Source organism: Eulemur rufifrons, chromosome 11, assembly GCF_041146395.1.
Source record: "Eulemur rufifrons isolate Redbay chromosome 11, OSU_ERuf_1, whole genome shotgun sequence".
Classification (NCBI taxonomy): Eukaryota; Metazoa; Chordata; class Mammalia; order Primates; family Lemuridae; genus Eulemur; species Eulemur rufifrons.
The window spans coordinates 7,490,768-7,516,938 of NC_090993.1; the positions used below are offsets into that span (position 1 = coordinate 7,490,768).

Here is a 26,171-nt window from a genome sequence, read left to right on the forward strand (position 1 = left end):
ATACTATATATTATATATCATATATATTTAATTATATATTTAGAATCTATATATTACAATATTATGTATTAGAATGCAACATTCAAATATATGCATATATCCCCTTAATTGTTTTTACTGAAACCAGATCATAATGAATTAGTTTATAATGTACTCTTTCTGTAAAAACAACAAGGAATACTTAGCCGGAGATATATGTATTACAAATTAAGATGTAGTTTTATGTAACTCTCCCTTTCCCTCCCCCTTCCCGCATTCCCCTCCCACCCCAGCTGAAGTCCTTTCAGTGAAAGGCCCTAGGAATTTCCCCCCATTTCTGTTCCGTGCCCTGAGGCTTCAGAGCTCTCTGCCTGGCCAGGTTCTCCAGCATTCTGAGTGTGAAAAGGAAAGAAAAGTGTGCGGCGCCTGGAAGAACGTGCCACTTGGCCTTCAGGTTTCATGGTTGATATTAGACGTTACCTGTGCCAGGACTCACTGCAGGTGGGTGGGGAGAGTGCTGCCCGCCCCCCAGGCTGGCCCCGTGGCTCGTGTCCTGTCTGCAGGACCATGGTCTTTGCAGAGCAGACACTTGTGTGGTCAGTCACTGCCTTCTGGACTGCTTAAAAAACTGATCTTTGACCCTATATTTGAATTGAATGACATTATAAGAAAGCAGCCATTACCACTCTGAATCCCTGCTGGCCCAATACAGAGGCTCTACCCTGAGCTACCAACCTCTGAACGCCTTTGTTAACCCAGGTCAGACAGGAAAGCCTGGCTCCCAGTGCCCTGGGTAGACGGAGGCGTTGAAAACCTACCTCCTGCTGCAGGTGGATGGCTTGGAAGAATATTCCAGTGTGGAGGGAAGAGCAGCCTAAGCAAGGGAATAGGAGCCCAGGGTGGATGGAACCACAGGCTGTGAGGACAAGTCTCTGAAGGTCGAGCTGGCTCTCCAAAGTGAGCTACGCGGAGAAGCTTGGGGTGGGGCCAGCGGCAGCCAGGCCAGCTGTGTGATGGTGTCCTCCGGGTCATTGACTCTGCTGGAGGTCAGGACTGATTCAGCAGAGCAAGTGTCAACCAGGAATTTCCTCCCTTCCTCCCTCCCTCTTGTAGGGGAGGAAAAATAGTATCTTTCCCTTGCCCATCGAAAGGAATTTGAGAGGGATGTGATAGAAGTCTTCTGTATCCCCAAAAGAGAAAGATTCAACAAAGGGAAAATCCTGCTTGTCCTGCAGCCCAGAATTTTAGACGGCTGCAAGCAGAGAAATGGTAACGAAGGGTCTCATCAGGAAGGTGTCATTGTTTTCCTGCCTGTGTTTTCAGGAAGCCATTGCCATCCGGGTACTTGTGCATTTATCCCGTGGCTAAAATGTCTATTTGCTTTGCAGCTCTGGGCTGGTTTAGCTTTGGAGCTCCCCGCTGGGCGGTGGCCATCCTGGGCTGGTTTCTCTATTGAAGCACGATGCCCTGAAGGCAGTCAATTTCTTTTTGACCCAAATCTTCCAGGAAAAATTGCTGACTTCTTATAGACGTCCACAGGGAGATGGGTTTTCAAAGCCTTTGCTGTGCTCATCTGGCCGATGCGGGCCCGTGCATTCTGGTGGTACTTGGTTCTCATAAGCGCTTTGTCATTTATTAAACCCTTCCCTGTGTTTATGATTCCTGCCAGGTCGTGAGCGCCATTTCCCCATTTTACAGCCGGGCCCATTAAGGCAAAGTAATTTGCTCTGGGTTTTGTTGCAGAGGAAGTCGGCACCAGGGCTCAAGGCCAGCATTAGCATGCACTTCCTCGAATTGCAAGAGCCCTTTTCTTTTTCGGTTTCATTGCAGCTCTTCTCCGAGCCTTTCCAAGGACTCTGGAAACAATCAGCTGTTGTTGGCCCGGTTTCACAGATGTCACAGAAATTGCACGGGGGCCAGACAGGAGCTGGGGAACTCGGTGAGCCAGGCTTCCTCGGCTGGGAAGGCGCTCTTTCTTTCAGACTGGCTGTTCTGCCCATTTTACCTGCGCATTTTTCTCTTTCCTGTCTGCGACCTGTTCTGCTGAGGTGCTTTCTGTTTCTACATGATGTGCTGGCCTCCTGCGGAGCTCTCTGGGGAGTGTCACTCCCCCCTGACTTCTCAGCCCGGCTGCTGCTTCCTTTCTGAGCCAGTCACTGCCACCAAAGAGGCAATGTCGCGTCATCCCAGGCAGTGTTTATGATAGGAATTAGCAATGAGACACAACCCAACAGTGCAGCTCCATTTGTTCGGATTTACGTCTCCCAAACTCATTGTAGGTTTAGGGGCAAAAAGGTGTGATACCTTTGCTCACCCATCGTAAGGGTCGCAGCCTGACTCTCCTATAACAAAAGATAAGTTAATAAGAGAAAAGCATAATAGATTTATTTAATCAAAGTTTTATATGACACGAGAGCCTTCAGAAACGAAGAGCCCAAGACCTAGGGAAAATTGTGAATTTTTGTTTTGGGTTTCATGAAGAATCAGTAGCTATGAAGAAACAGATTGGACAAAAGAGGATGATCTAACGGTAATAGACGGGGCGGGGGAGGGGAGGACCAGCAAGGCCTGTCTGTTCTGATTCTTCTTGGACTCTCCATGTAGCAATTCCTTCCTCCTGGGTAGGGGGCAGGGATGAAGGAATGAGGGTCTCCCAGGGAGAAGGGAGAGAGTGACCTTTCCAGGTTTTATGGCTTGCTTTGTGGGGAGAAGAGTCCTGGTTTCTATGAAGCCAGCGTGGGGAAGAGGAATTCTGGTTTCTACGGCTTGCATCTGGGGTTGGGAGACAGGAGGGCCAGAGAAGACCAGAGAGACCTTGCACCCAAGGCCTCCCAGTCTCCTTGAGTTCAAAGTGCTCTGCCAGCCAAAGTGCCACACTTTGGGGTACCATGTTCTAAGCCCCAACACAGGCATCTCCATTCCTTTTTACTCAATGTCACGTGAAAAGAAAGCTGGAAAAGGGGCTCCATGATGAAGACATGTGTCCTCCTCATCTTAAACTGATTCCTAATTCTAGGAAAATCTCTCACGGACAAAAGTGCTTCCTCTTCCATCCTGGCAGGTGCAGATCTGATTCTTTCTTTTCTCTGTCGCTTACTGGCTCTGGGATAGCTGGAAACTCACTTTGGCTCTCTGAGGAGCATGTCCCAAACTACACGATCTCTTGATGTCTCTCCCACCTCCAAGTTTATGCGATGACAAGGGACAGATGACCACATACCTATTAGCTGGTGTAACATCCTTCTGGAGAAAGCAAAGAACTGGGGCGTGAAGAAAAGTTCTACCTCCACTGCATTTCAGAGTACTGCAGACCTGGATGCCTCACCCAAGAGTAGAGCAGCAGAAGTCAGGATGCAATCAGGATTGGTGATTGGAGAGTTAATTAAAAAGTCAGAAAAGGCAGAGAATCATAGAAAATGATACATGTGCATTTTAAACGTTTTTTTTTTTAACTGAAAATATACACATTCATTTGCTAATCATTTGATACAGGACCAAGGATTTTGTGTGTGTGTGTGTGTGTGTGTGTGTGTGTCTGTGGTCTACTGAGTGGCTTTTGGCATGGCTCTTGTTGTGTAAACCTGACCTGTCATGCATCACCTACAATTTCTAGTTTTGGTATCTTTAAGGAGGACGGGAAATTTAGAGAACACTTGCCAAGTCCGCCCACTCTTAACCACTACTGAGTCTCTGCAACGTTTTCAACTTGTTCTTTTATGGAGACAAGCATTTTCTTTCCACACTAATATTTCATTGCTTTACGTAGTATTTAATTAAATTATATGATTAGGATTTTAAACACAACTGGCAGAAATGTTAATAGCTTTAGAAACAGACACACCTGGAGCACCAGGAACGGAAGCGCCCTGGCCATCCAGGGCCCTGCCCTGGCCTGGCCTTGGTCACCGGGTTTGGTCGAGGGAGCAGAGCTGTGGGACAGGCTCGGTCCCTAAGAGAGGAGCTGCTTCTGCAGTCCGTGAGCTGGCTCCCGCTGGTTCTCTCAGTTAATTAATGTCATCAGCTTGTCAGCTCCCTTCACCTGCCCGAGGGAAGGCAGTGGATCCTCTGATCTGCCGCTTTCCCTCCTTTTGGAACATTGTGGAACCGCCTCCGTGCTCCGGGGCCTCACTGCGCCACTTCTTCCACTAATTAAAAATAGCTCTGCACTTCTGAGGAAGACACCCTCGGGGCTCCTGGAGACCGCTTTCACCTTGGAAACTCCTTGTGGTCGGCTGCGGAGGACTGAGGGATGGATGGCAGGGTGGTCACCACCTGGCTGGCATCTGTAGGGCGCAAGGCTCTGCGCAATGAATGCGCAGCCGTGTCCTCAGCGTGGCTGAGAGACTTTTAATCCGGGTTTCCCGTTTCTGGAAAATGAAGGAACACTCTGCCCCGTCATCATCATATCCGGGCTGCGTCTGATTTCCCCACCTCTTGGGGGCCAGGGCAGCTGAAGTCAGGGGTCCTGGACTGGAGTTCTGTGCAACTCCTGCCTGGGACTATCTCACCTCTGCCCAAGGCTCACTGCGCCCCCTTCCCCAGGGAGTAACGTGCTGCCTTTCCGTTCTGTCGACGTTGCTATTTTTTCTTTGCCCGCCATTGGCCACCCCCGCCCCCCCCCCCATTTATGTAATTGGAGCTATTGCTTAAGGCAGAGCAGATCTCATTTTGGGGACACAATGAGGAGCCCAAGGCCAGCAAGCTCGAGTGGCAGCGTGAGAAAGAAGAGTAGTCCTTTGCTCTTCTTCTTAGTCTGAGGGATGCGTCACAGCACCTTGTGACGCAAACAGGAGATGTCACCAACCCGAGTATCCCCATCTCTTTGCAGGGAGCTGCAGGTGCCTGACACTGTGCAGAGTGGGAAGCATGCTCTTGCTTGGAAGGGCTAACATCTAGAACCAGGTTTAAACACTGGCATTTAAAAACAGGAATTATCTCAGTCTCATGGTTGCACAGTTCACAAAAGACACTTACAAGTTCGATTTTTTTTTTTTTAATATGAAATGAGCAGGGATGAACTTTGGCATTTGATTCTTTTCTTACAGTCCCTCCTTACTCTTTGCAGTTCGGTATTTCTTAGCAACAGGCACCTCAGAGAGCATGTTCCCTGAAAAGGAATCTCCAACTGCTGCCCATTTTTATTTTCTTGTACAAAAAGGTCTTGGGGTTTGATGTTACTATCCCCAGAATGTGAATCCTTCTGTTAAATGGAGATTGTTTAGGTAGTAGCTGATGACATGAATCTCATCTATAAACAAATTTTTTTTCTATAAAGTTCTAAGGGGTGTTGGTTTTGTTCGACTGATGCTCAAGCTCAGTGTGCTAAAAGAAAAGCCATCCAAACCCTCCTGAGTGATCTTGTAATATGAAATACAGCTTTTAGAAGATTGTCCTTCCTGTACATCAGAAATCACAGGCCAACGAACACATACCAAGTATCGGGCAGTTTCTGTTTTTATCAATCTGTTTGGTTCTGTTAATTAGCTTTATTCAGAGCTTGTTTCTCCAAGCCTTTTTTGAAACAAGCATGCAGGCACTTGAAGACAATTCATTGCTTGCTCTGAGCTAAAGAGGTCTAAATATTTCAGATGCTTTCCTTACCACTTACGACATCTGGATGCTTTTAAAAGGGATATCCGCTTACTCAGGGTGTAACCATGCACTTGGATATCTGAATGAATACTTGTATTATGAAGAGTAATAAAGATGCGCCCCGTGTCCTGATTGGTGCCTCCCTGCTTACTGGCACGTACACGGTGACTGCAGAACCCAGCGTCTATGTGGACAGATGAATACGTACTATAAAATCTACTTCAAATAGATGTGAAAGATACTCTTTGTGAGACAGAAGGCGTTTGTCTGGGGTAAATATTCTTTATGTCGACAATAGTTTAAAAAGAAAGAGAAAACCGTATAGCATTTCTGAAAGGTACTTGCCAAGCAAATATTTTGGGAAACAGCCCAAAGGAACATATGTGAGGCTGTGATTTTAATACGGAACCAAGCAAATGCTTTAATGCGTCGGCGAAGCTCACGGATGGCGGAGTCACATCTGGTTTACCTCAAGCTGGAGAAGAGGGAATGAGGCTTTAACATAACAGACATCGTGAGGTTTAAGCTGCGTTTTTGGCTTGTAAGTATGTATGTGCGCAGTGTATGGTTTTTTATTTTTTAACTTTTTAAAAACTTAGAGATCGCTATGGCTTGGAAATCTGTAAACACAGATGGCTTGATAGCTACAAGGAAGATGGGACTGCTCTGTCACCTGTCCTTTCTTTATTGTGTAGCCTCTGACTTTCACTGCAGGAATTCAATATGTTTGTGGATAGGCACCTACTGCTGATGCCTTACTACATGGCCGGGAGAAACAGGGACCTGGGGCAGTCAGCTGAGCTAGAGCAGAGAGCGTGCGCTCCAAGATGAAGGCTCACGCTAGCGGTACCGATCCTTCCCCTGCAGCACAGACCCCTGGCAAGTGTGGAAGTAATTCATGATTTTACAGCACAGCATCCCGCACAATGCATTTCCCGCATGGAATATAAACCTAAGTTACCCGTTGGTTTTCTCAGATTAATCTTAAAACCATAGCAGGACTTCTTACTCCAGTTACGAGATTTTTCTTGTTCTATTGGTGGACACTTTTGCAGACCTCCTACTGTCTCTCCCTTCAGAACGACTTTTGACAGCATTTTAAGAAATCAATTGTTTGAATCATCTTGATCCAGTGACTTAACCCAACGTGTAGCCCGTCTGCTCAAATTTGCGGCAGATCCATCCACTGATGAATAACGTTTCTGAAAACCTACGTGCTGTTTGGTGTGGAAGACTCTCCTAAGCAGAGCTGGCAGCGCAGCAGAACCGCCTACCCAGCAATTTACCTTCAACAGTTTCCTATTCCACGTGCATTTTCTATCCAGAGTAGAAATAATAAATGTGATTTCCTCATCACTAGATACAGCCTGATGGGCTATTGTTTCCAGATACTTGCTCTTATCAAAACAATCATTGTTATTACATAATATAGTCCCTACCCTTGGAATATGAGCTCTGGTTTTAAGAAAAGTGCTGATATTTTCCAAATGTCACAGGCGGAGACTTAGTCTTATTTATGGGAAATTTAACTTAAGTAAAAAAGTCCTTGGAGACCCTGGCCGTGGCACTTGTGACTGTGTGTTCACCGGGGCGTGTGGTTTAGACATCTACTTAGACTAGCAGCTGAATGCATTTTTGGATCACAGTGTATACTTTTATAGATAAATGTTTTCAGAAAGTCGCTTTAATGGGAAAATCCTGCCCAACAGGGGAAATCCTATTTTCTGTTTTAAATCACACTCTCTGAGTTGGGTGAGCAGGACAGAAATTTGACATCAGCGCTAATTCAACACAGCTGAACGTTTCTGTCCAGCCATTCAGGCCTACAGGTTTGGATCATGAGGTGAGTTAAGCAAATTATATTTGCAATACTGCCTGGCCGAGTCGGCGCTACCGAATCATACCCGCGTGGAGGGACAGCAGGGAAGATCGTAGGCTCTTTCTGAGGCCAATAAAAGACACATGTGTGTGGCAGTACCGTGGCGGGCAGGCAGGACCCCACGGCTGCCCTGGCGGCAGGGGCACTGTCACAGACGAGGCTGTTCTTGGCTGCGCTGAGGCAAAGACACGTGTTCAGCATCCAGAAGGGTTCTGATTGCTGGTGGGTGATGCCGCCTGGCTGTCCACACCCTGGTGAGAGGATGTCTTGGATAATGCAGTCTGAGAAACAGTGTGGCTTCCTCAAGACCTGGTGAGATCCAAGAGTCTGCTTTCATTGCTTTAACAAATATTTACCGAGCACCTTTTAGGAGCCAGGCAGGTGTCAGTCGCTGGAGCTACAGAGGCGGCAGGACACCAGGCTGTTGTCGTCGAGTGGGGGGGACAGGCAGTTATATACACAGGGAAGAACCTTCTCCACCCAGAGGCGGGTGGGGTGGGGGACTCAGGATTGAAATTGTCCTGGAAGAAGTGGGGTCTGCAGGGCTTTGAAGAGAGAGGGGTGTTGGCCAAGCGGAAGAACTCAGCCGTCAGCCCGCTTATCTCTTACAACGACTTTTCATTCTGACCCACAGGGAAAACAGTTATTCCCAGGGCTAAGGATGGGATGGGTGTTCAGGAAGGAAAAAAAATAATAATAATTTGAATTGTTGAAAAGACTGCCTGACAGGACAAATTGCTAGAGAGTTTTCAAAGACACGTTGAAATGCCAAACAACCCTGTATTTTAAATTATCCATTCGGAATTGCAAATCCTGCCAAACTCCATTTCAGCTGGGAATCCCAGCGACTTTGTAGTGGGTGGTATTTTTAATTGTCGGGAATCAGTCATGCGGGTTTTCTTTCCTTTTCTTTTCTTTTTTGCCACATTTTAATTTAAAAGTAAAAATGGTTGCAAAAGTTACCAATTGCCCACGGCCAGGAGCCCAGTGTGTGAAGAGCTAATGGACATGGTTCAGGGTACATTCATTTGGAAGCCATGGAGGAATGAAGAAGGTGAGACCAGAGACTCGGATTCCTATTCGGAGAGAAGAAACTCTTGCCACCTTTCCCGAGTGCCCACCTGCTTTCCTCCTCCTCCAGCCTGGTGTCTTCTGGACATGTGTGTGGATGGGTGGCTGGTCCTGAGCTCACCCTGCACCCCAGGTCGTCGTGGTTGTCATCATTGCCACCTCCTATCAGTAGGCGTCTGAGTTCTGGGGGGACCAGTCCCTGTTAGAGAGGCTGAGCCCTCCAGGAGTTGGGGGTGACTTTGCAGAGTTCTGAGGGTGGACCGGGAGAGTCGCTGTGTCTTCAGGTGCTGTTTGCGTCTCTGATTACTTTCCATCAACACTTTGCCCAAGTCACGTGACTCTTTGAGCCTCTTTTCTTGCATGTGAAAGAAGGAATTGGACTAGATGGTTCCTAAGACCCCTGCCAGCTCCAGCGCTCTCTGCTTCTAGGCGTGAAGACCCTCAGGGAAGGCTGGTGATGTTTTCACTACCCCTGGCTACGGCACCCCTTTGTAAATGCTTGTGGTCTCTCGATTTGAGAGCCTCGCTCCAGCGTGTTCTTTCAAGCCAGTGGGGGGCTTTGAGATCCCACTGGCTTGAGAGAGCACACTGGAGCAAGGCTCTCAAATCAATAGAGAAACCGGAGGTCGCGTGGCGTGCTCGACGCTTCCTGCAGAGACTGGAACGTAGAGATGCTCATGTACCAGGAGGACATGGCCACTAAAATATGGCAGCAGTTATGTCCTTCCCTCTAGGCAGTGGGTGTGCCCCAAAGCCAGTGTGAGAGCCCTGGAGACAGGAATCCCTTCATCTTTTATCTTTCTGCCTCTCAGGATGTGAGCACCTTGTTGTGCCGAGTGTCTGCTAAAGAAAGAGCCATTTCTCCCAAAGCCAGAAGAAAGCGAGGCTCTGTGGGTCTTACTGTAATCAAATATGTTGGAGTCACCGTGCTATGTCTTTCTGAGGAATTTTCTAGGAGATTTTAAATTTTGACTATGCTTAGTTTATATCCACACATACTCCTCCCCCAGGATATGTCCCTGCCCTGTTTCATAACTTGTACATTGAATCAGGAGCCAGGGATCTGGGGACCGGGGACCAGCGAGCAGCGGCAGTGGCTGCTCATTGTAGTGTTTTTCTGCACTCCCCGGCCTGCTGGCCATAGTTGCAAGCATGGCTAGGAGCTCCCCTCCCTGAGCCCAGTCTGGGCATTGGCACTTCAGTGAGCCTCAGAGGTCTAGTCAGTCGTGGCAACCACTCCCTAGGTCGGGACAGTGAGGATGCTCTTTCTGACACATTTTACAACAGTCCTGTTCATCCACGCCGGGTCCTCTGTCGGGAATAACCCGTGTAGCCCACTGTGTCAGCTACTGTGGCTGCATACAGATCACGCCAAACTTAGTGATGTAAAATAACTGTTTATGAGATTCATGGATCTGTAGGATGGGCATTGGGAGGGCGCAGTGGGGAGGATGTCTCTGCTCCGCTACGTCCAGCCGAATGACTCAAAGATGGGAGCAGGGATCCCCTAAGGCTGTTCACGGGGAGCCTGAGCCGGGGCTCTCAGCCAGACACCTCACACAGCCTGTCCTTGGAGATTGGGCTGCTCACAGCATGCAGGCCGGGTTCCAGGGTGAGTGATTTGAGAAGACATGTCGCTTGGTATGACCTGGCTCTGCAAATCGGGCAGTGTCACCTCCGCTGTGTTCTATTCATTGAAGAAGCCTCCAGGGCCATCCAGGTTCAAGGGCAGAAGTGATCAGCTCTGTCTCTGGACGGTGGAGAGGCAATGTGATGTGAGTGCGTGTTGCTGAAGCCACACAAACGCTCTGCCATCGCTGGGCACAGCGTAGAAATGGACGAAACGTTCTGCCTGGCCCCTGATTTAAGGGATAACAGGCAGGGCCTCAGGGACTTTGTACAGCTGGTACCCCTGGCCCTGCCCTCTGTGGACAGACAGGATTTCTTCGGACAGAGCAGAATTTTTCATCAGATTGACAGCAATATGCTAATCTGCCTCTTATCAGCTGTCAGTTCTTTAGTTGAGGTCTAAATTACTTGTATTACCAAGATTCTAAATGACAGTATTATAATAAAGCAATAAATCCCTCCAGTAATACTCACCTGGGTCTTCAGGATCAGAATCTGTCAGGCCGACAGGGAGTGGTTTTTGTAGGAAACTTGTTTTTCGGAAGAGCAGCTCCGCAAGAGAATGGCAGTTGGATCTTCTGTTACTAGACATGGTGCCTTGAGCTTTCTGAGCTTCTTTTATGCCACTTTGTGTCCTTTTAATCTTTAAAAAAAAAAAAAAAAATTCAGGTGAATTTCTTCCGTACTTTTTCATTATGGTTTGAATTAGTGTTTTTGGTAATTTTTTTCTTAATTTATATTTTAGAGATGTGGAAAATTCAGGAAAGTATAGAAAAGAAAATAAAAATTTCCAATAATACGGTTCCTCAAAATAATTGTAAATTTTTTAATGCTCTGCCTATTTATTTTCTCATATCGAACATTCTTACATTAAAAATGGTTCTCTTGACTAAATGTTACAAACCTGGTGTACCAGACCTTAGTTTACCCATTCCCGTTATTGCTGGATAGTTATTTCCTCTTTCTCATACTTTTAATGCCATTTTCTTTGCATAAATAAAATCTTGTATTTCTATTTGATATATATAATCATATGTGACTGGCATTTTTCCATGCTTATTACAAAGGCTTAATACAAATTATTTCAATTTAAATATATAAATTATTTCTTTCTGATAGATTCCAGGAAGTGGGATTATTGAGACATAAGATATGAACAATTTAAAGTGCTTGTGACATGGTCTGAAATTGCTCTCCAAAATGTACACCGTCACCATCAATCCGCACATCGTTTTAAAAGGAAAACAGACAGGGATTATATGTTGAGGGGTGGAATGTAAAGCTATATTTTAAATTTATTTTATTTAGCTTTGATTTCATATTTGCTGTAGCCTTAAGATGAAGATTGAGTTATTTGATCTTGTTTGAGTGTTTTAAATTCCTGTGTTTCCTGTTCTGAGTCTACGTGTTTTTTCTGTTTAAGTGTGTTCTCAGCCATGTACCGTTTCCCACTAATACTGTGTTTTTCTCCTTCATGTATGACTTGTGGTTTCACTACTGTCAATCATGTTTTCTCCTGTTCTTTTTCTTTTCTTTTTTTTTTTTTTTTTTGAGACAGAGTCTCACTCTGTTGCCCAGGCTAGAGTGAGTGCCGTGGCGTCAGCCTAGCTCACAGCAACCTCAAACTCCTGGGCTCAAGCGATCCTCCTGTCTCAGCCTCCCGAGTAGCTGGGACTACAGGCATGCACCACCATGCCCGGCTAATTTTTTCTATATATATTTTTTAGCTGTCCATATAATTTCTTTCTATTTTTAGTAGAGATGGGGTCTCGCTCTTGCTCAGGCTGGTCTCGAACTCCTGAGCTCAAACGATCCGCCCACCTCGGCCTCCCAGAGTGCTAGGATTACAGGCGTGAGCCACCGCGCCCGGCCCTGTTCTTCTTCTTAGTGTCTCACTTGTTTCATGCATGACTATCGTGTATTTCACTGCCCATTGTCTTAAGTGTAGACAATGGACAATGCAATCTGTCTACCCCTAATTCCACACCTTTGAATGATAATGGTGCTACTTTTAGGATCAGTGAAATACGGGTATCTGTGATTTTTATGTATTTGCTTTCTTCTTATCACTGTTATGGTCAATTGTGAGCAAACTTCATGCATGCTTCACATTAAAGCTCGTTTAATTGTGTCCATATGTCCTCAAAATTGTGTTATTTTCACTAGATTTCTTTTCTTTTGTATATATGTTTACTTGCAGTAAACTGGACTTCTCTAATATTTATGATAGTTATTTATAATTCCCATTAACCCTGTTTTATTCTAATATAGTTGACCGTTTGGTATATAAACTTTAAACCATTCTGGAGCTAATATAGCAAATGCCAAGTTGCGTTACCAGGATTTAGTTGTCATTCATGGGCTCTGATTATAATGTTATATAACACGTGATCTCCAAGGACTTTTTAACAGGAAATATTACCACACCTGGGCATTTTGTGGCTATCCTTGGGTATTAATTATAGCTTTCATAGTAACCTTGCAGTATAATCTGAATACATATCTTAATTCTTTCCCTTTTGCAAAATTCTCTTTAGTCTACCTTCTAAGCTTTTCATAATAGGCTGGGAAAATACTGCCTTTACTTTGGTTAAGTCTTAATTCTGAGCTCATTTCTTGCTTTGCCCCCCTTTATTCTAAGAGTCCTTATTTTCCACTCTCATTTTCTTGACCTTGTTTGTTCACAAGTCCGTGACCTTCTATATGCCTGGGATTCCCGTGGGGGCCTTGGGTTGAATGACTAAGCCATGATCCCTGCCCACAGGGAGTTTATACTCACTTGAGAGGACATAGCACGTATCAGAATATCTGCACCACAAGGTGGAATTATTATCTGGGGGCCTTGCCGGGACGGCAGGTTTCAAAGAAGAATGCAGGAGAATGCACAGGTGCAAGAGCAGGGAGGCGACGGGGTCAGTCCAGCCGACGAAGGTCAGGTGGCATCTGGAAGACTAGAAGGATACGGTTGAACAGTGTCAGGTCATACAAGGGCAGAGTCTGGACTCTGCTCTTGGTTTTGTGCAGGAAAGTGACATAAAGAGGGCTCTTTTCTGGCTCATGTGCAAGGTGTAAGTAGGAAGGGGAATCATTAGAGAAGGGAGCTCAAAGACTCAACTGTTCTTTCATCAAACCAAATACTACTCTGTGTCTGCCACGTGCCAGACACTGCCAGGAGCTTCAGACCCAGCAGTGAGCAAGACATCATCACCCTGCTCTCGTCATCACGGGCGTACACTCCGTGCATGGTGGTGGCGACAGCAGGTATATAGACAGTACACACCTCATGGCATTTAAAGTCTCGTTAATATTGTAGCCTTCTGGGACTGTGGCCACAACACTGTTTAGTGCCCTATTAAATCCCTGTGCCTTTAAGGGAATATCCCTTTGTTCTTACAGGTCGGCCCTGTTGCTCCTGGGATGCCCTCTTCCCTTTTACTAGGATTCATATGAAATTGTGGGTTTGCCCACAGATGCAGTGGAGAGAGTCAATCTTCCCCTTTGGTAAATCCACATCAGGAGCTGGTATACTAGAAACAGCACCTTGAAATGACCGGATACGGGAAGTGACCTGTGGAGCTGTGTAGACGCAGCTCAGCATTCAGTAGTAACTTGAAATCGGTTCATGTCTTCTCCAGAACGGCCTCTATTAGAAGAAGACAAAGGGTCTGGGACGATTCCGACTGAGGTGCAGTAGCTGGGATGCTCGTTCAGGAAATCTTCCCTTTGTGTACTGTCTGTGTTCGTGGCCCTAAAAGTGACTACAGCGTACAAGTGATCTTTTTCTTTTTTCTCTGGCCAGGAATCTTATGTCCTTTCTGCAGAACTTGGAGAAAAATGTGAAGCCATAGGCAAGAAGTTAATGCGCTTGGAAGATCAGCTTCACACAGCGATCCGTAGTCATGATGAAGATCTCATTCATATCCTTTTCCTCTTGCAGATCAAGCAGCTGTGAGGTTATTTTGTAAAAGAGAGTCTTTAAAAAAAAAAAAAAAAAAAAAAAACCCACGCAGTTTTTCCATGCCTCAAGCAGATGGAAACAAATACATATGCTGCCGTTATTTATAGCACAGCACACCTCGATCCCTGAGATTATCAAGTATGCAATGGTTAATCTCTAGCTTTTGGCAAGCAATTCAGTATTTTTGATTATTAAACACAACCACCAAAAATTAGCCACGAAGTTCTGACACGCACACAATGAAGCTAAAGCACGGTGTGGTTTTCAGTGGGTGTAACCCAGCTCTGTGTGGTCCTGGTGAAAGAAAACATTTGACTAGTGCAGTTTTCTGCAAGCTTTTGTAACAGCATGAGACCCAAATACATCTTCAAATTTCTTTATCTAACAGTTCTGCCTGGTAATAGGTAGTAGCATATCAAAATTAACAGGACTTTGGTCATTCCTTTGCAGTTTCTAACCATGTGCACATGGTTGAGTTCAATCTAGTCCTTTATGATTTCTAATAATAGGATTTTCTTGCACTGGATTCAATATTGTGGTGTCACACCTGCAAACACCGTCATCAAAACCAGCTGCCAGTGAGCAAGATGGCGCCAGAACATAGCAACTTTGGTGTGCATCCCCATGAACCGCTCCATTCCGTGTTGGTCTGTGGGTGCATCCAGTTTGTCACCGGTTAGTTCTCTGAGAGCGGACAGATGGGTGTGCTGAGCAATGAAGGGACATGCGTCCCTTTCTGTATCTTTGTATTTAATCACAAGCTGTCACTTCTCTAGCGAAAAACACTTCTCTGTCCATTCATTCTTTCTATTCAGCAGTAAGCCTTTCATTAGACGTGTTTGTGGGAAATGTAGCTATTTTGGCCTTTGCTTCTCATTGCTGTCCTACTTTGCAGAATGCTGGTTCTTACCATCCTTTATGTCGTGTGTGTGTGTGTGTGTTTAAAGTAGCTTTAAATGGTCAAAGATTCATCTTAATCGCAAGTATTCAAATCCATGACTTTTTTTTTTTTTTTTAATATTTTTTTTTTTGAGACAGAGTCTCACTCTGTTGCCCAGGCTAGAGTGAGTGCCGTGGCGTTAGCCTAGCTCACAGCAACCTCAAACTCCTGAGCTCAAGCGATCCTCCTGTCTCAGCCTCCCGAGTAGCTGGGACTACAGGCATGCACCACCATGCCCGGCTAATTTTTTCTATATATATTTTTAGCTGTCCATATAATTTCTTTCTATTTTTAGTAGAGATGGGGTCTCGCTCTTGCTCAGGCTGGTCTCGAACTCCTGAGCTCAAACAATCCGCCCACCTCGGCCTCCCAGAGTGCTAGGATTACAGGCGTGAGCCACCGCGCCTGGCCCAAATCCATGACTTAATAATGATATATTAATGCTGTGTTTCCTTCCCTGTTATAACTTTAAATCTTGGACCTCGCTTATTAAACTTAGAGGAAATTTCTTCAACTTAATCAGCGATGATTTTCACATTGCTCAAGGTAGATTTTTCAAAGCAGACATTCTGTTCTTCATCATTTCCTGCCTCTTGCAAAACTAGTACTTAAGCTATTACTAGAAAGTTTCCCTAAGAAGCAGTAGAAGAAGGATGGCATTTTTGTCTATTCTGTGTTCATGGGGTGACACAGATTTGAGCACTTCTAAGGGGCAAACCGGCAAGTGGCGGGGTACAGAAGAGCAACCCTCTGCAGACAGCCACGGCACCAGGAGGAGGGCCTGTCCCCTGGCCCAGCAGGTGGGGTGGTTCCTGAGTGGGACGTACCTCGGGCGTATGTGGGTTCAGGTAGCAGTTATGAGCTCGGCAGCTGCAGTCAGGGTCTGTGTTTGTTGGTCTCTTGCTTTGAAATTTTTTAAATCGTTAGTTTGATTTTAGGGACTTGAGTCTTTGTCTTACTAGAGCTGGGAAGGGCCCGCTGTGTTTAAATAAGACCCTTTTAGTTTTTGCAAACCAGATCCCGTAGCAGTGGGATCACAGACAAGTGATAAAGCCTCTTTGAGCATCAGGGTCCTCATCGGTAACATCGGGACAGTAATACATACCTCTGAGGCTTTCATGGCTGTCAAATGAGGCTATTACTGTATTCATGGTGTATGTTTAAGTCACAGTCCTTATGTGTAGAAAGTGCTTGGTTTTAGGTAGAAACCTATGTTGTCCGAGTCCTTCTGTCTCACAGTTCTTCGTATCTTTGTCACCAGTTCAAACAACATCCCATTTATACCTAGGAAGTTTCACGGTAGGTCTATTCAGCTATTCTGCAATAAATGCTTTAAGGAATCCATCAGTAACCCCGCCACAGCTTATATAAACAGTCATTAAATTCTAATAAAACTTCTATAAATAGTCAGGGACTATTATCCCTACTTGACAGTTGAGAAAACCGAGGCTGGAGTTGCTTGGCCGGCCCCAGGTCCTTTCTGATGAGTGGCAGAACTTTCCAGACACAACCCCTTGGTCTTCCTTGGCCTGTCAGGAGGCAGCTGTGCCTGTAAGTAAACGGACAGGTCTGGTCCATGGAGCCTACAGTTACTTTAAAATTTTAAGCTATAATGTAAGTGTTTTAGTGAAGTTATGTTTTTGAGACTTTTGCTGATCCTTGCTGCAATAGAAGAAGACATCCTGGGGAAATGTCCAACCAGGGAAGCGCCGGTTTAGTTACCTACATGAGCTCTCTCCATCCCTCCAGTAAAATCTACACCACCATCCGCGTTTCAACCCAGACTTTTCTCTGAAGCCCAGACTTTGTTCTGTGTCTCTGATTGAGAATAAATACACAGAAGGTGTCTTTGAACTCATACAAAGCGGCACTTAGATTTGAGTGGAACATTCCGCCCTGAGATAGAAAGGCATGTTTACAAAGCTCTGATGGAGGCTTCCCTGCACAAACAAAAGCTGTTGTTTCAACTTAGAACTTATCTAGAGATTCAAAGAGGCTACCAGAATCCACCAGCCAAACTCTGACTGGTTTGTATTTCCATTTCTGATCAAAGATGCAATGCTGAGTATGGTTAATAGAAGCAGTTTGCCATCCACTAAACGGAAGAATTGCACAGTGGGTGCAATATTTTGTGTGATTCCACTGAGATGCTACCGGAGCCCACTGTGCAAATGAGGTAGACGGCAGCTGATTAGTCTAAGTCCATTCTGGAATATGATTGACGTAAGCCCACGCTGGACATCCACGTCTGGAAGATTCAACCCTGGATGCTGTGATGGATGTTCTTTCCCCACGTGGAGGGACTCTGAGCCTTTGCCTAAGCCATGTGTGTGCGTAAACACTGCCGTGTGGCATCCACAGGGGCTAGGGATGGGTGGTGGGATTGAGTTTCCAAACAGGTCCTCATGGCATCCTGACTTACTATTCAAGTTTTGGGCAGCCTGCTGGGCGTCCCCTACTTTTACGAAGAAGACACGGGATTGACAAATCCAGAGAGGAGGAGAAAGCAGCCTGTGCCCTCCGTCATCCTGACGGGCTCACTCAGTTACATGGAACATGACCCAGTGACAACCCAAACCTGTCAGTTACTGCAGTGGTGGGTGTCTGAAAACAGTGCACCGTTAACTAGGAGAGCTGGTGGCAGAGAGGTGGCTCTCGCCGTGTGTCTAAGGAGAGGACAGGAGGTGTGACTTCACAGCCAGGCAAGCCGGGATTTCCGGGAGCATTAGTCTGGATCTGCAATACTATGTCACAGTCATTTGGGGCCCTAGTTAGCAGTTACGTTTTGAAAAACATTCTGAGTGTGTGTAATGGCTCCTCCACGTTCAGAGTGCTTTAACCCAAAACCTTCCAGGTTAGGTGGATTTTCTCGTTTTCTTGTTCTCCTTCAACATCCACAATATGCTTTCAAAGGAAAAAAAGTGCACCTGGGATTTGCACAGTTTGGGCATATTTCAAAGCCCCCAGAGCAGTTCCGCCTGCCTCTGAGTCGTATGAGATGGGCCCACACTGATCCCATTTGCGCTTGTGTTTACATCCATGTCCGGGAAGCCCGTGTGGAATTCCGTCCTGTCTGTTTATTTGGAATGCGTGGTGCCCAATTGATTAGTTTTGGTGGTGCTTGATGGCGTGCAGATACTCTAAACACATCCAGGCTCGTGCGTACACGAACTCCACAGCTCTGTAAGGCCCCTTTTGCTTCAACCTTCAAATCCATAGCTTGAACAGACAAACGTAATAGAAGTTTGGAGAGATTGCTCGGCATTTCTTGGAAATGTTTTCAGCGTCTAGAGTTGAGAAGCTGGAAAAGGGGCCATGAGGGTTGTGAAGCTCCACCAACGTATTTTATAAATAAGAAAATCAGGAGTGCTAAGAAGTTGGTGCTCTCAGCCTCGTGCAAGCTGGGTGGACGCAGGTATGGTGGCTGCGGGTCTTTCCTTTGGCTTCCACTTGGGTTTTGCAGAGGGAAAAGGGAGAGTTGGAGCCCCACGGTGCAGGGAGGGGATGCAGACACGGGGCTGTCCTGCTGCTGGCTGAGCGTAACGTGGTCTTAGCACGAAGTGGGCAACACAGAAGTTCCCCCATGCAAGCATCAAATCCTTTGAACCAGGTCTTGTGTGTAGGCGAGGTTTTCATCTTTGCTCTTAAAAGACTGTGACCTTCACCTCTGGCTTTTCCATGAAGATAAATTCTCCAGTACGACAGGCTGTAGTGGCCTCAGAGTCACTTCTTACAATGCCTGTGAGAAGAAATAATGTGGCCAATGAGAAGCAGTTCCAAAGGATGTGCAGGTTGAGTATCCCTCATTCAGAATGCTTGGGACCAGAAATATTTTGGATTTCAGATTTTTCCAGACTATGGACTATTTGCATTATCCTTCCATATCAAATCCCCAAATCCCAAATCTAAAATGCTCTAATGAGCAATTTATTTATTTATTTATTTTTTGAGCATCATGTCAGTGCTGAAAAAGTTTCAGATTTTGGAGCATTTTGCATTTCAGATTTTCAGATTTGGAGTGCTCTTCTTGTACTACTGTTTCTCTATTGACCAAATTAGATCAGATGACCTGAACTCCGACTTTGGACTAAGCCATCAAAATGATCACTTGGATTGAGAGTAAAACACTCAATTGTTTTTGTATAAAAACAAAAGACCCCATTGAAAAAGTTCCTGGATCTTTTGCAAACGGCTTCCCTGAATGACAACGTGGCCTTACCACTGTATTCCTGGGGGCATGTGTCATGCTAGTCTCACTCCTTCACTGATTGCAAACACAGACATTTTAACAGGTTGTGCACTGGTCTAATATGTGGGTAGTTTATCCCAAGGTGGTAAAGAATAGCCTTGGGTTCCAAAGGTGTTTTAAAGATGTTAGGATGTCAATCCCTGTGACATTATTATAACTAATCTGCTGACTTTCTTAGATACCACAGAGACCTGGTGGCATATCCGCTACAAGGGAACAGAGATTTAGCCACTCAGGTTCCTAAGACACAAGCATTATAAGAATTATTCAGCTCCTTTGAGACCTATTCTTACACTTAGATGGAGTGAGCACCTCTATTCCAGGTACCTAAAACTCCAATACTAGAGTTTTATTAATACTTTATTCTGCCCTTTGACAAAAATCAAGGTCAAATATGTCCATGGGCTTCAACTATGAGCTTTTTGGATTAGCAGTCAGATAATCTGCTTCTAGCTCTACTCACTACTTAACCTCAAGATCTTGGTCAGATCTATCAAATGGGATAGTTTGTTTTTCTGTAAGTCAACGGAGAAAATGTTGTGAAAGTATTTTTTCAAATATTTGGTCCAGTATGAATGTCAGACTCATGTCCATTTCCTATTCACCATATCCTCTTGGGTAATAGGTTTCTCCAACTTACCATGTTCAAAATGCAATCCTCTGCCCATGCCCCCACTCCCCAAAAGAAACTCAAGCCACTCGTTCCCAATTTTCTGCTTCTCAATAAACTGCAGGCTGTTTTTCTAGTTCTTTGCTCAGATCAAAAATCAGGGAGTTATTCTTGATGCCTTTTCCATCTTCTCATATTCCGCATCCGGTCTATGGTCGTACACTGTTGGCTGTATCCTTGAAAGACATTCAGTGTCTGGTGCCCTCTGTCACCTCCACTGCCACTGCCCTGTCCCAGCCATGATTGTTACTCTCCTGAAAGATTGAAGTAGCCTCCTAGTCGGTCTTTCTGTGCTTCTGATCCTACCCCCTTCAGCCCATTCTGAGCACAGCAGTCATATTGATGACACTACCCCTCTGCTCCAAGTCCTCCCATGGTCCCTGTCCCACTTTGAACACTTAGCCCTGCCGGACAGACTGTCCACATGCCTGCGTGTGCTTATTTTCTGCTGCACTCAGAGGTACCTAAACGCCATCATGGTAGGAACTTTGGTTCAGTCCTATACTGCCATGTTCATAACATCTCTTAACACACGGTAGGAGCTCAGGAAACACTTGAATATTTGAATGACTGACAGAAAGTATGAGAATCTCTATCTGCACTTCCATTTCTCCCCCTGCTCAATGGAGAAATGTGTCAAGTGGCTTCTCTTAGAAACATATTGATTTAAATGAGAAAGTGATGCACATCCTTTGTGACTATCTCAGATATATGGAAAATATTACTAGAAAAGCTGCATTTCTCTCCCACTGCCATTACCTGGGGGCCGCTACTCTGTGCTCCTAAATCCTTTTTTCTAGCTGCGAATGGCTTATCTCTATGGTCTTCGTTTGCAAAATTAGGATCATCCCAATCGTACTGCAACTTGCCTTTTTTCCCCCCACTCTGCATTTTATCCCAGACACTTTCGTTTCAGTACCTCCAAAATGTTTTGGAGCTCACATTTAGTAAGGAATCAGACACGCAGGTTGGTTAAAGAGAACTATTTTGTAAATAAAAACAGGATTTTAATTATTTTAATGATTGTTACCCCCATAGGCTCATTAAAGGAGGTTTCCAGCATTTCTGATGTCAGACAGAGCCTAAGGTGTTTGTTACGTCTGTTACATTGAGAAATAAACCTTAAATCTCATGGCACCTCACAAAAAGCACTATACTCTCACAAGAAAAATGTATTTCATTGAACTCTAACCCTTCGAAGAAGGTACGAGATTCTGTATTTCACAAGTGGGGCAATTAAGCATTGAATGATTTTCCCAGCTTCCCATAGCTGGGGAGTTGTATGCTCAAATCCCAGTTTTCTGACTCTTCTGTGTGTTAGTGGAGATTGTTTTAGGAGGGACTGATGTGTTAATTTCATTACATAACTTCATCTTTTATAGCCTCTCTCTCGCTTCCACCTTTTTTTTTTTTTTTAACTTTTTCAGTTTGTGCTGCCAATGCCAGATTATGAGGTTTTTTAAGAAGCATCACATTTTGGTTCCATTTCTCTCTCTAAAAACCTTTGTCATCATTTACCATATTACAAATAACGGCGTGTAGTCCCAGGTTGTGTATCAGAGGTAATTAAATCTCAGGAGTTTGTCAGGATTCATAAACTACTTAAACCCTGTGCTTGGTCTTTATAAACGTAGCAGAACATTGTGATTAAACTCCAGCTTGGTATTCAGTCTGGGACCACTTATACTTTTGCTTATATAAAGTCATATGTGTTTGCACTAAAGGTTAGCAGAGCCGTCCAAAAAAAAAAAAAAAAAAAAATGGAAGCAAACAAAACCTCTTAAAAAAGGGGGAAAAAAGGAAAATATTGGATTCTTTCCTCCCTTACACCACCTCCAGCCAGCCTTCATTCCCCTCAAGATCAAGTGCAAGGAGGGAAACGTCATAGTAAATATGGGTGAATTATACAAATGACGCAGTCTGGTAAAGCTTCAGAGGATGAAAAACTGCCAGAAGTTTTTCAGGGTGATTCAGCATTTCTGCTTAGGAGAGGTTCATTTGCATAATTCCCAGGATCCTCTGGAATTCCATTTCCAAAAAAGAAAGGGAAAGCTTTCTGCGGTCATGACCTAAGGTATCTCTTTCTCTTGACACTGTGTTGACATTGCACATAGAAAAAACAACACTGTAGCGTAGGTGGCCTGTGAGCATTCAGATCTCTGCAAGCTACCTTTCCCAAAGCTCTCTGTCCCCTCTGTTCCCTCCGTAGCTGGCCTACTAATATTAGAGTGGTCTGACCTCATGGGATGATTTCACCCTAAATGGAGTCAATATATGTCTGCTTTTCCCCGTGGTCCCTGTTAGATGAGGTTGAATTAGTTTGCTTGTTAAACCCGTCTCCCACCTGGTGTTGACCTTCGTGTTGTTCTGACCGCTCCGTACACAGGGAAAGGGCAGAGGGACCTGGCAACGCATGAGCAGAACAACCCCTGCTAGTGAAACGTTCCCCTGCTTGAACACCCAGAAGAGAATCCATTCTCTTAAGTGAATGACAGCTTTATCTATTCCAAATTCTATTTGTCAAGTTCTTTGAGATTTGTATTCTCTATGGGTGAAACAACTTTACAGGTTAGGAAATTTAGAATCCAGCAGTTTAAGGAAAAAGGAGCCAACCACCGTAGAGAAGGCAAGCTCCCTGCATGTTTTCAAATCTTGAGTTGCCTTCCTGGTACCTGGGAGCATGATAACAGAGGACAGCAGGCTAAAGCCTGGAGGGGTTTCGAAGTCATCATTTCCTGAGAACACTGAGGTTCAGAGTGGTTTGCACAGGCGACAAGGCTGGTTAATGGTGAACAAGGAGCATAATTCCTGCCTCTCAGCCCAGTCCGGTGTGTTTCTCTGTCCTTATGGTGACTCCAAATCCTGGATTTCTTGAATTCTGCTCTTTCTGCTGTCAGAGGACTTAGATCTGACAGTTGCCTCAGCCCAGCTTGGGGCTTAGCGGGAATGACAGTCACACTAACCTTGTACCATTGAGCATCCCCGGTCGGCCATCTGTTTCATCTAAGAGCTGACTCTCTTCCTTTCTGAAACCTTCCTTGAGAGAGTTAATACCTCAGGCCTTACAGAAACTGCAATCGTTCTTAAAAGAAGAAGTGTAAGATTCGTATTAATATTTAATTCCTACAATTTGGAAGAACTTGACACTGCAATTAGATGGCAGTGCCCATCTGCTCCTATAGACCCCTTGGAGGCCGAGATCACCTTCGGCTGTGTCCCTTAACCACGCGCCCACAGTCTCTCAAGAGGGAGCTCCAGATGGTGAAGGAAACTCTTCAGGCCCTGAGCCTGCAGCTCCAGCCAGCAAAGGAGGTGGGAGACAGGGAGGCTGCAGCTTCCTGTGTGACAGCTGGTGTCCGGGAAGCACAGGCCTGAGGCGTGCTGGGATGGGGAAGGGGTGGGCCGCCACGTCATCCGTGCGGGCTCGGGGGGCTGCTCCCCTCCTCCGCATCACTGATGGGACAGAATCGATCATGGAGATGCAGCGCCTTAGGTCTTCCAGCGGAAAGATCGTCCCTGTTCGTTCTCATGAGGCTGAGATCGGGGAGTCTGCAGATTGGAATATGGAGAAGGGGGGACGATTTGCTGAATTTTCTTGTAACTGTCATGCAGAGATTTCTTTTCTGTGTCATTCGTGGGAGAATCCTGCACGGGATTTGAAAATCTTTCCATCTCAGCCCCCGTTAGAGAGAAGTTGGGATGAATCCTCTGGAAAAAATGTCTCCCTTTCCTATACCGTTTCGCTTTCTGCTGCAAATAAAATATTTCCTGATTCAAGAGCCTATAAAAAGGAAACCGAGCAGAAGACTCTGTCACCATACCTGTTATTCTGTCCTACGGGCGCATGATCTAAAAAGCTAATTAACCCCACAGTCTGGAATTAACAGCCTTTCACCTTACTTTTCCTGTAATCTAGTGCTATATCAGAGAAATTGGTATGCAACTTGCAAAAATATTTTGGTAAGGCACCAGCCCCTCAGTTTTCCTTTTGTTGCAATTGCTGTATCTACAGAAAGGATCTCTGAGAGTCTCTGTTTCATCAGAACATTCTGAAATTGACCTACAGTGAGGGCGTGGATGGATCAGGAGACTTGTATAAACCTCTGGAGCCTCTCCTGTTTGCCTGTGGAATCTCTTCCACTCGGTGCCAGGCAGTGCGACACTCAGCGAAGCAGCACAGTACTTGGTAACACAGCGTAGTACTCAGTGGGGCAGGACAGCACTCAATAATTCAGGAGCATCGCAGGGCCCTGCTGGGCTGCTCCTTTGGCCTGGCTGGGCCTAGCTGTTAAGACAGCTGCCAAATAGGCTGAGTTCAATTAGACAGCATTTCCCAAAGTGCACGGAGGAAGGCGGCCCCAAGAGATGCTCCACAAACAAATGGGTCACCTTTATGGTCAAGTAGCTTTGGTAAACATACCATGCCATAATGCCTACTTGGAGAGCCACAACGCGTGCTAGGATAGTAGTCTGTGAGGCCGCCTGTACTACAGATTTTGTCTAACCGCAAACTTCCCAAGTAGAATGGATCACGTATTTTTTTTTTCATGTAGATGCTATTCATATCCCACTGATCTAGTGTTGTGCAGCACTGCATTCTCTGGGGAAGTCCTAGTCCAAACACTGATTTGCACCATTTCGATATATGTGTTGGAGACCAAAGTCAAACTTTTGCAGCGTGTTGAACTTAATAGCTACCTGCCATGGTTTTGGAAATTTAATAGAGTCATTGTTCTTTTTGTGCTTTGTTTGTTTGTTTTCTGTTCTCATTCATATGCATAGGGATAGTGATATTCCTGCCTTCACTAGGATCTATGGACATGAGACCATTTTTGTCATTTCCTGAAGTCACACTGCTGTTTCTGGCAGGCATCTGGTGCTTTGCTGAGCCTTCCGTGCCTAGCCGTCGTCCATCCTCAGTCGAGAAGATGCCTCTGCCCAAGCCAGCAACTGGCCAGGGTCCAAGAAGCCAAGCAAAGGCACAATATGTGAATTTGCTGATTGTGCTCCCTACGGGCTTATCTTGAGAGGTTTTGAAAACACACTCTACATATTTTAATAATAAGTGTAATTAGTTTGGTTTTTTCCATGATAGACCAAAATTCCTGAATTATTTATGATTGTGTCTAAAACTGGTTATGCACTAGTCACGTGGCTCTTGGAATCCTTGAATGAATTCCAGTGAAGCAAAAGATGGGAAGAGTCAGGATTGATCACATGACCAATAACAAATTCCTCCTTTGGTATTAGTCTTTTTAAAAAGCTTCCCAGACATAAAACATCTTCACAGTCACTACCCAAGTGTTTTGCATTACTCAGACACCATCGTGAAATAATTCTGTGAGGTCATGATGTATTTGAAAATTCTGGAAGTTAATAACTGCTTCGAATGTGCCCCAAATCAGGGTGTTTTGGTACCTCCGGTGGACAGCATGTTCATTTCCTTGCTGAGACACCTGAACAAATTCAAGTATTAGAGCAGGTGAGTAAGGCTTTAACCATTTTTATTGTTGTTGTTTGCCCAGTGGGAAGGAACCCTTGTCTGTAACTTATCTCTAGTCTTCGCTTGGTCTTAGGGTGTCATCCAGGAAACCTGATAAAGGCCAGGGTGTTTCCTCTGGCTACACAACCTTCTCAGGACAACCCCACTCTCTAAAGCCACTTTGTCCCTGGAAAGACCCAGGACCCTGTATTGTCAACCATACAACAGTGCAGTTGTTGTCAGGGTAGCATAAAGATATCCAGGAGAGGTTAGGGCTTGGATTTAAAAGCAACAAAACAACAACAATAAAAATGTATGTTGTTATGGAAACAGCCAAGACCACAAGCAAAAGCACATATTGAAAACGATGACTTAGAATCTGATTTCACTGTGACATGGTCTAAGAGAGTGATAGGTTACACTGCTCACCTTGCTGGAATGCTGGCCTTCACGTGGCCACCCATTTCTCTTTCACCAGCCTGAATTAGGACACAGTTTCTCCTCAGTAACAGTCCCAGTTCCTTCCAACATCCTGAAATTTCAAACTTGAACTGATCCTTCCCCAAATCAAATTAGTTTGTGGCTTTGGAAACTTGTCTTCCTCTGCAGCACGGCTGGTTTCCCCACCCCAGAAACATGGAAGGGTCAGTCCCATGCTAAGCTCTTTACAATCATGATGTCCTATAATCCCCATATCATCCTTGGGAGGGAGGTGTTTGTAG

The 26,171-nt window shown here is 45.2% G+C and overlaps 1 protein-coding gene across 3 annotated transcripts in view; it reads left to right on the top strand.

The window, feature by feature from the left end:
* The window catches only part of DISC1 (DISC1 scaffold protein), a 207,996-nt gene extending 183,375 nt beyond the window's left edge, over positions 1 to 24,621 (top strand). For all 3 annotated transcript variants that reach the window (XM_069484684.1, XM_069484685.1, XM_069484686.1), the window contains 2 exons: positions 13,950 to 14,067; positions 23,203 to 24,621. In XM_069484684.1, coding sequence (XP_069340785.1) covers positions 13,950 to 14,067; positions 23,203 to 23,342 — 258 coding nt within the window. In that variant the 3' untranslated portion in view covers positions 23,343 to 24,621. The remainder of the gene's footprint in view (positions 1 to 13,949; positions 14,068 to 23,202) is intronic.
* The last annotated feature ends 1,550 nt before the right edge of the window (positions 24,622 to 26,171 follow it).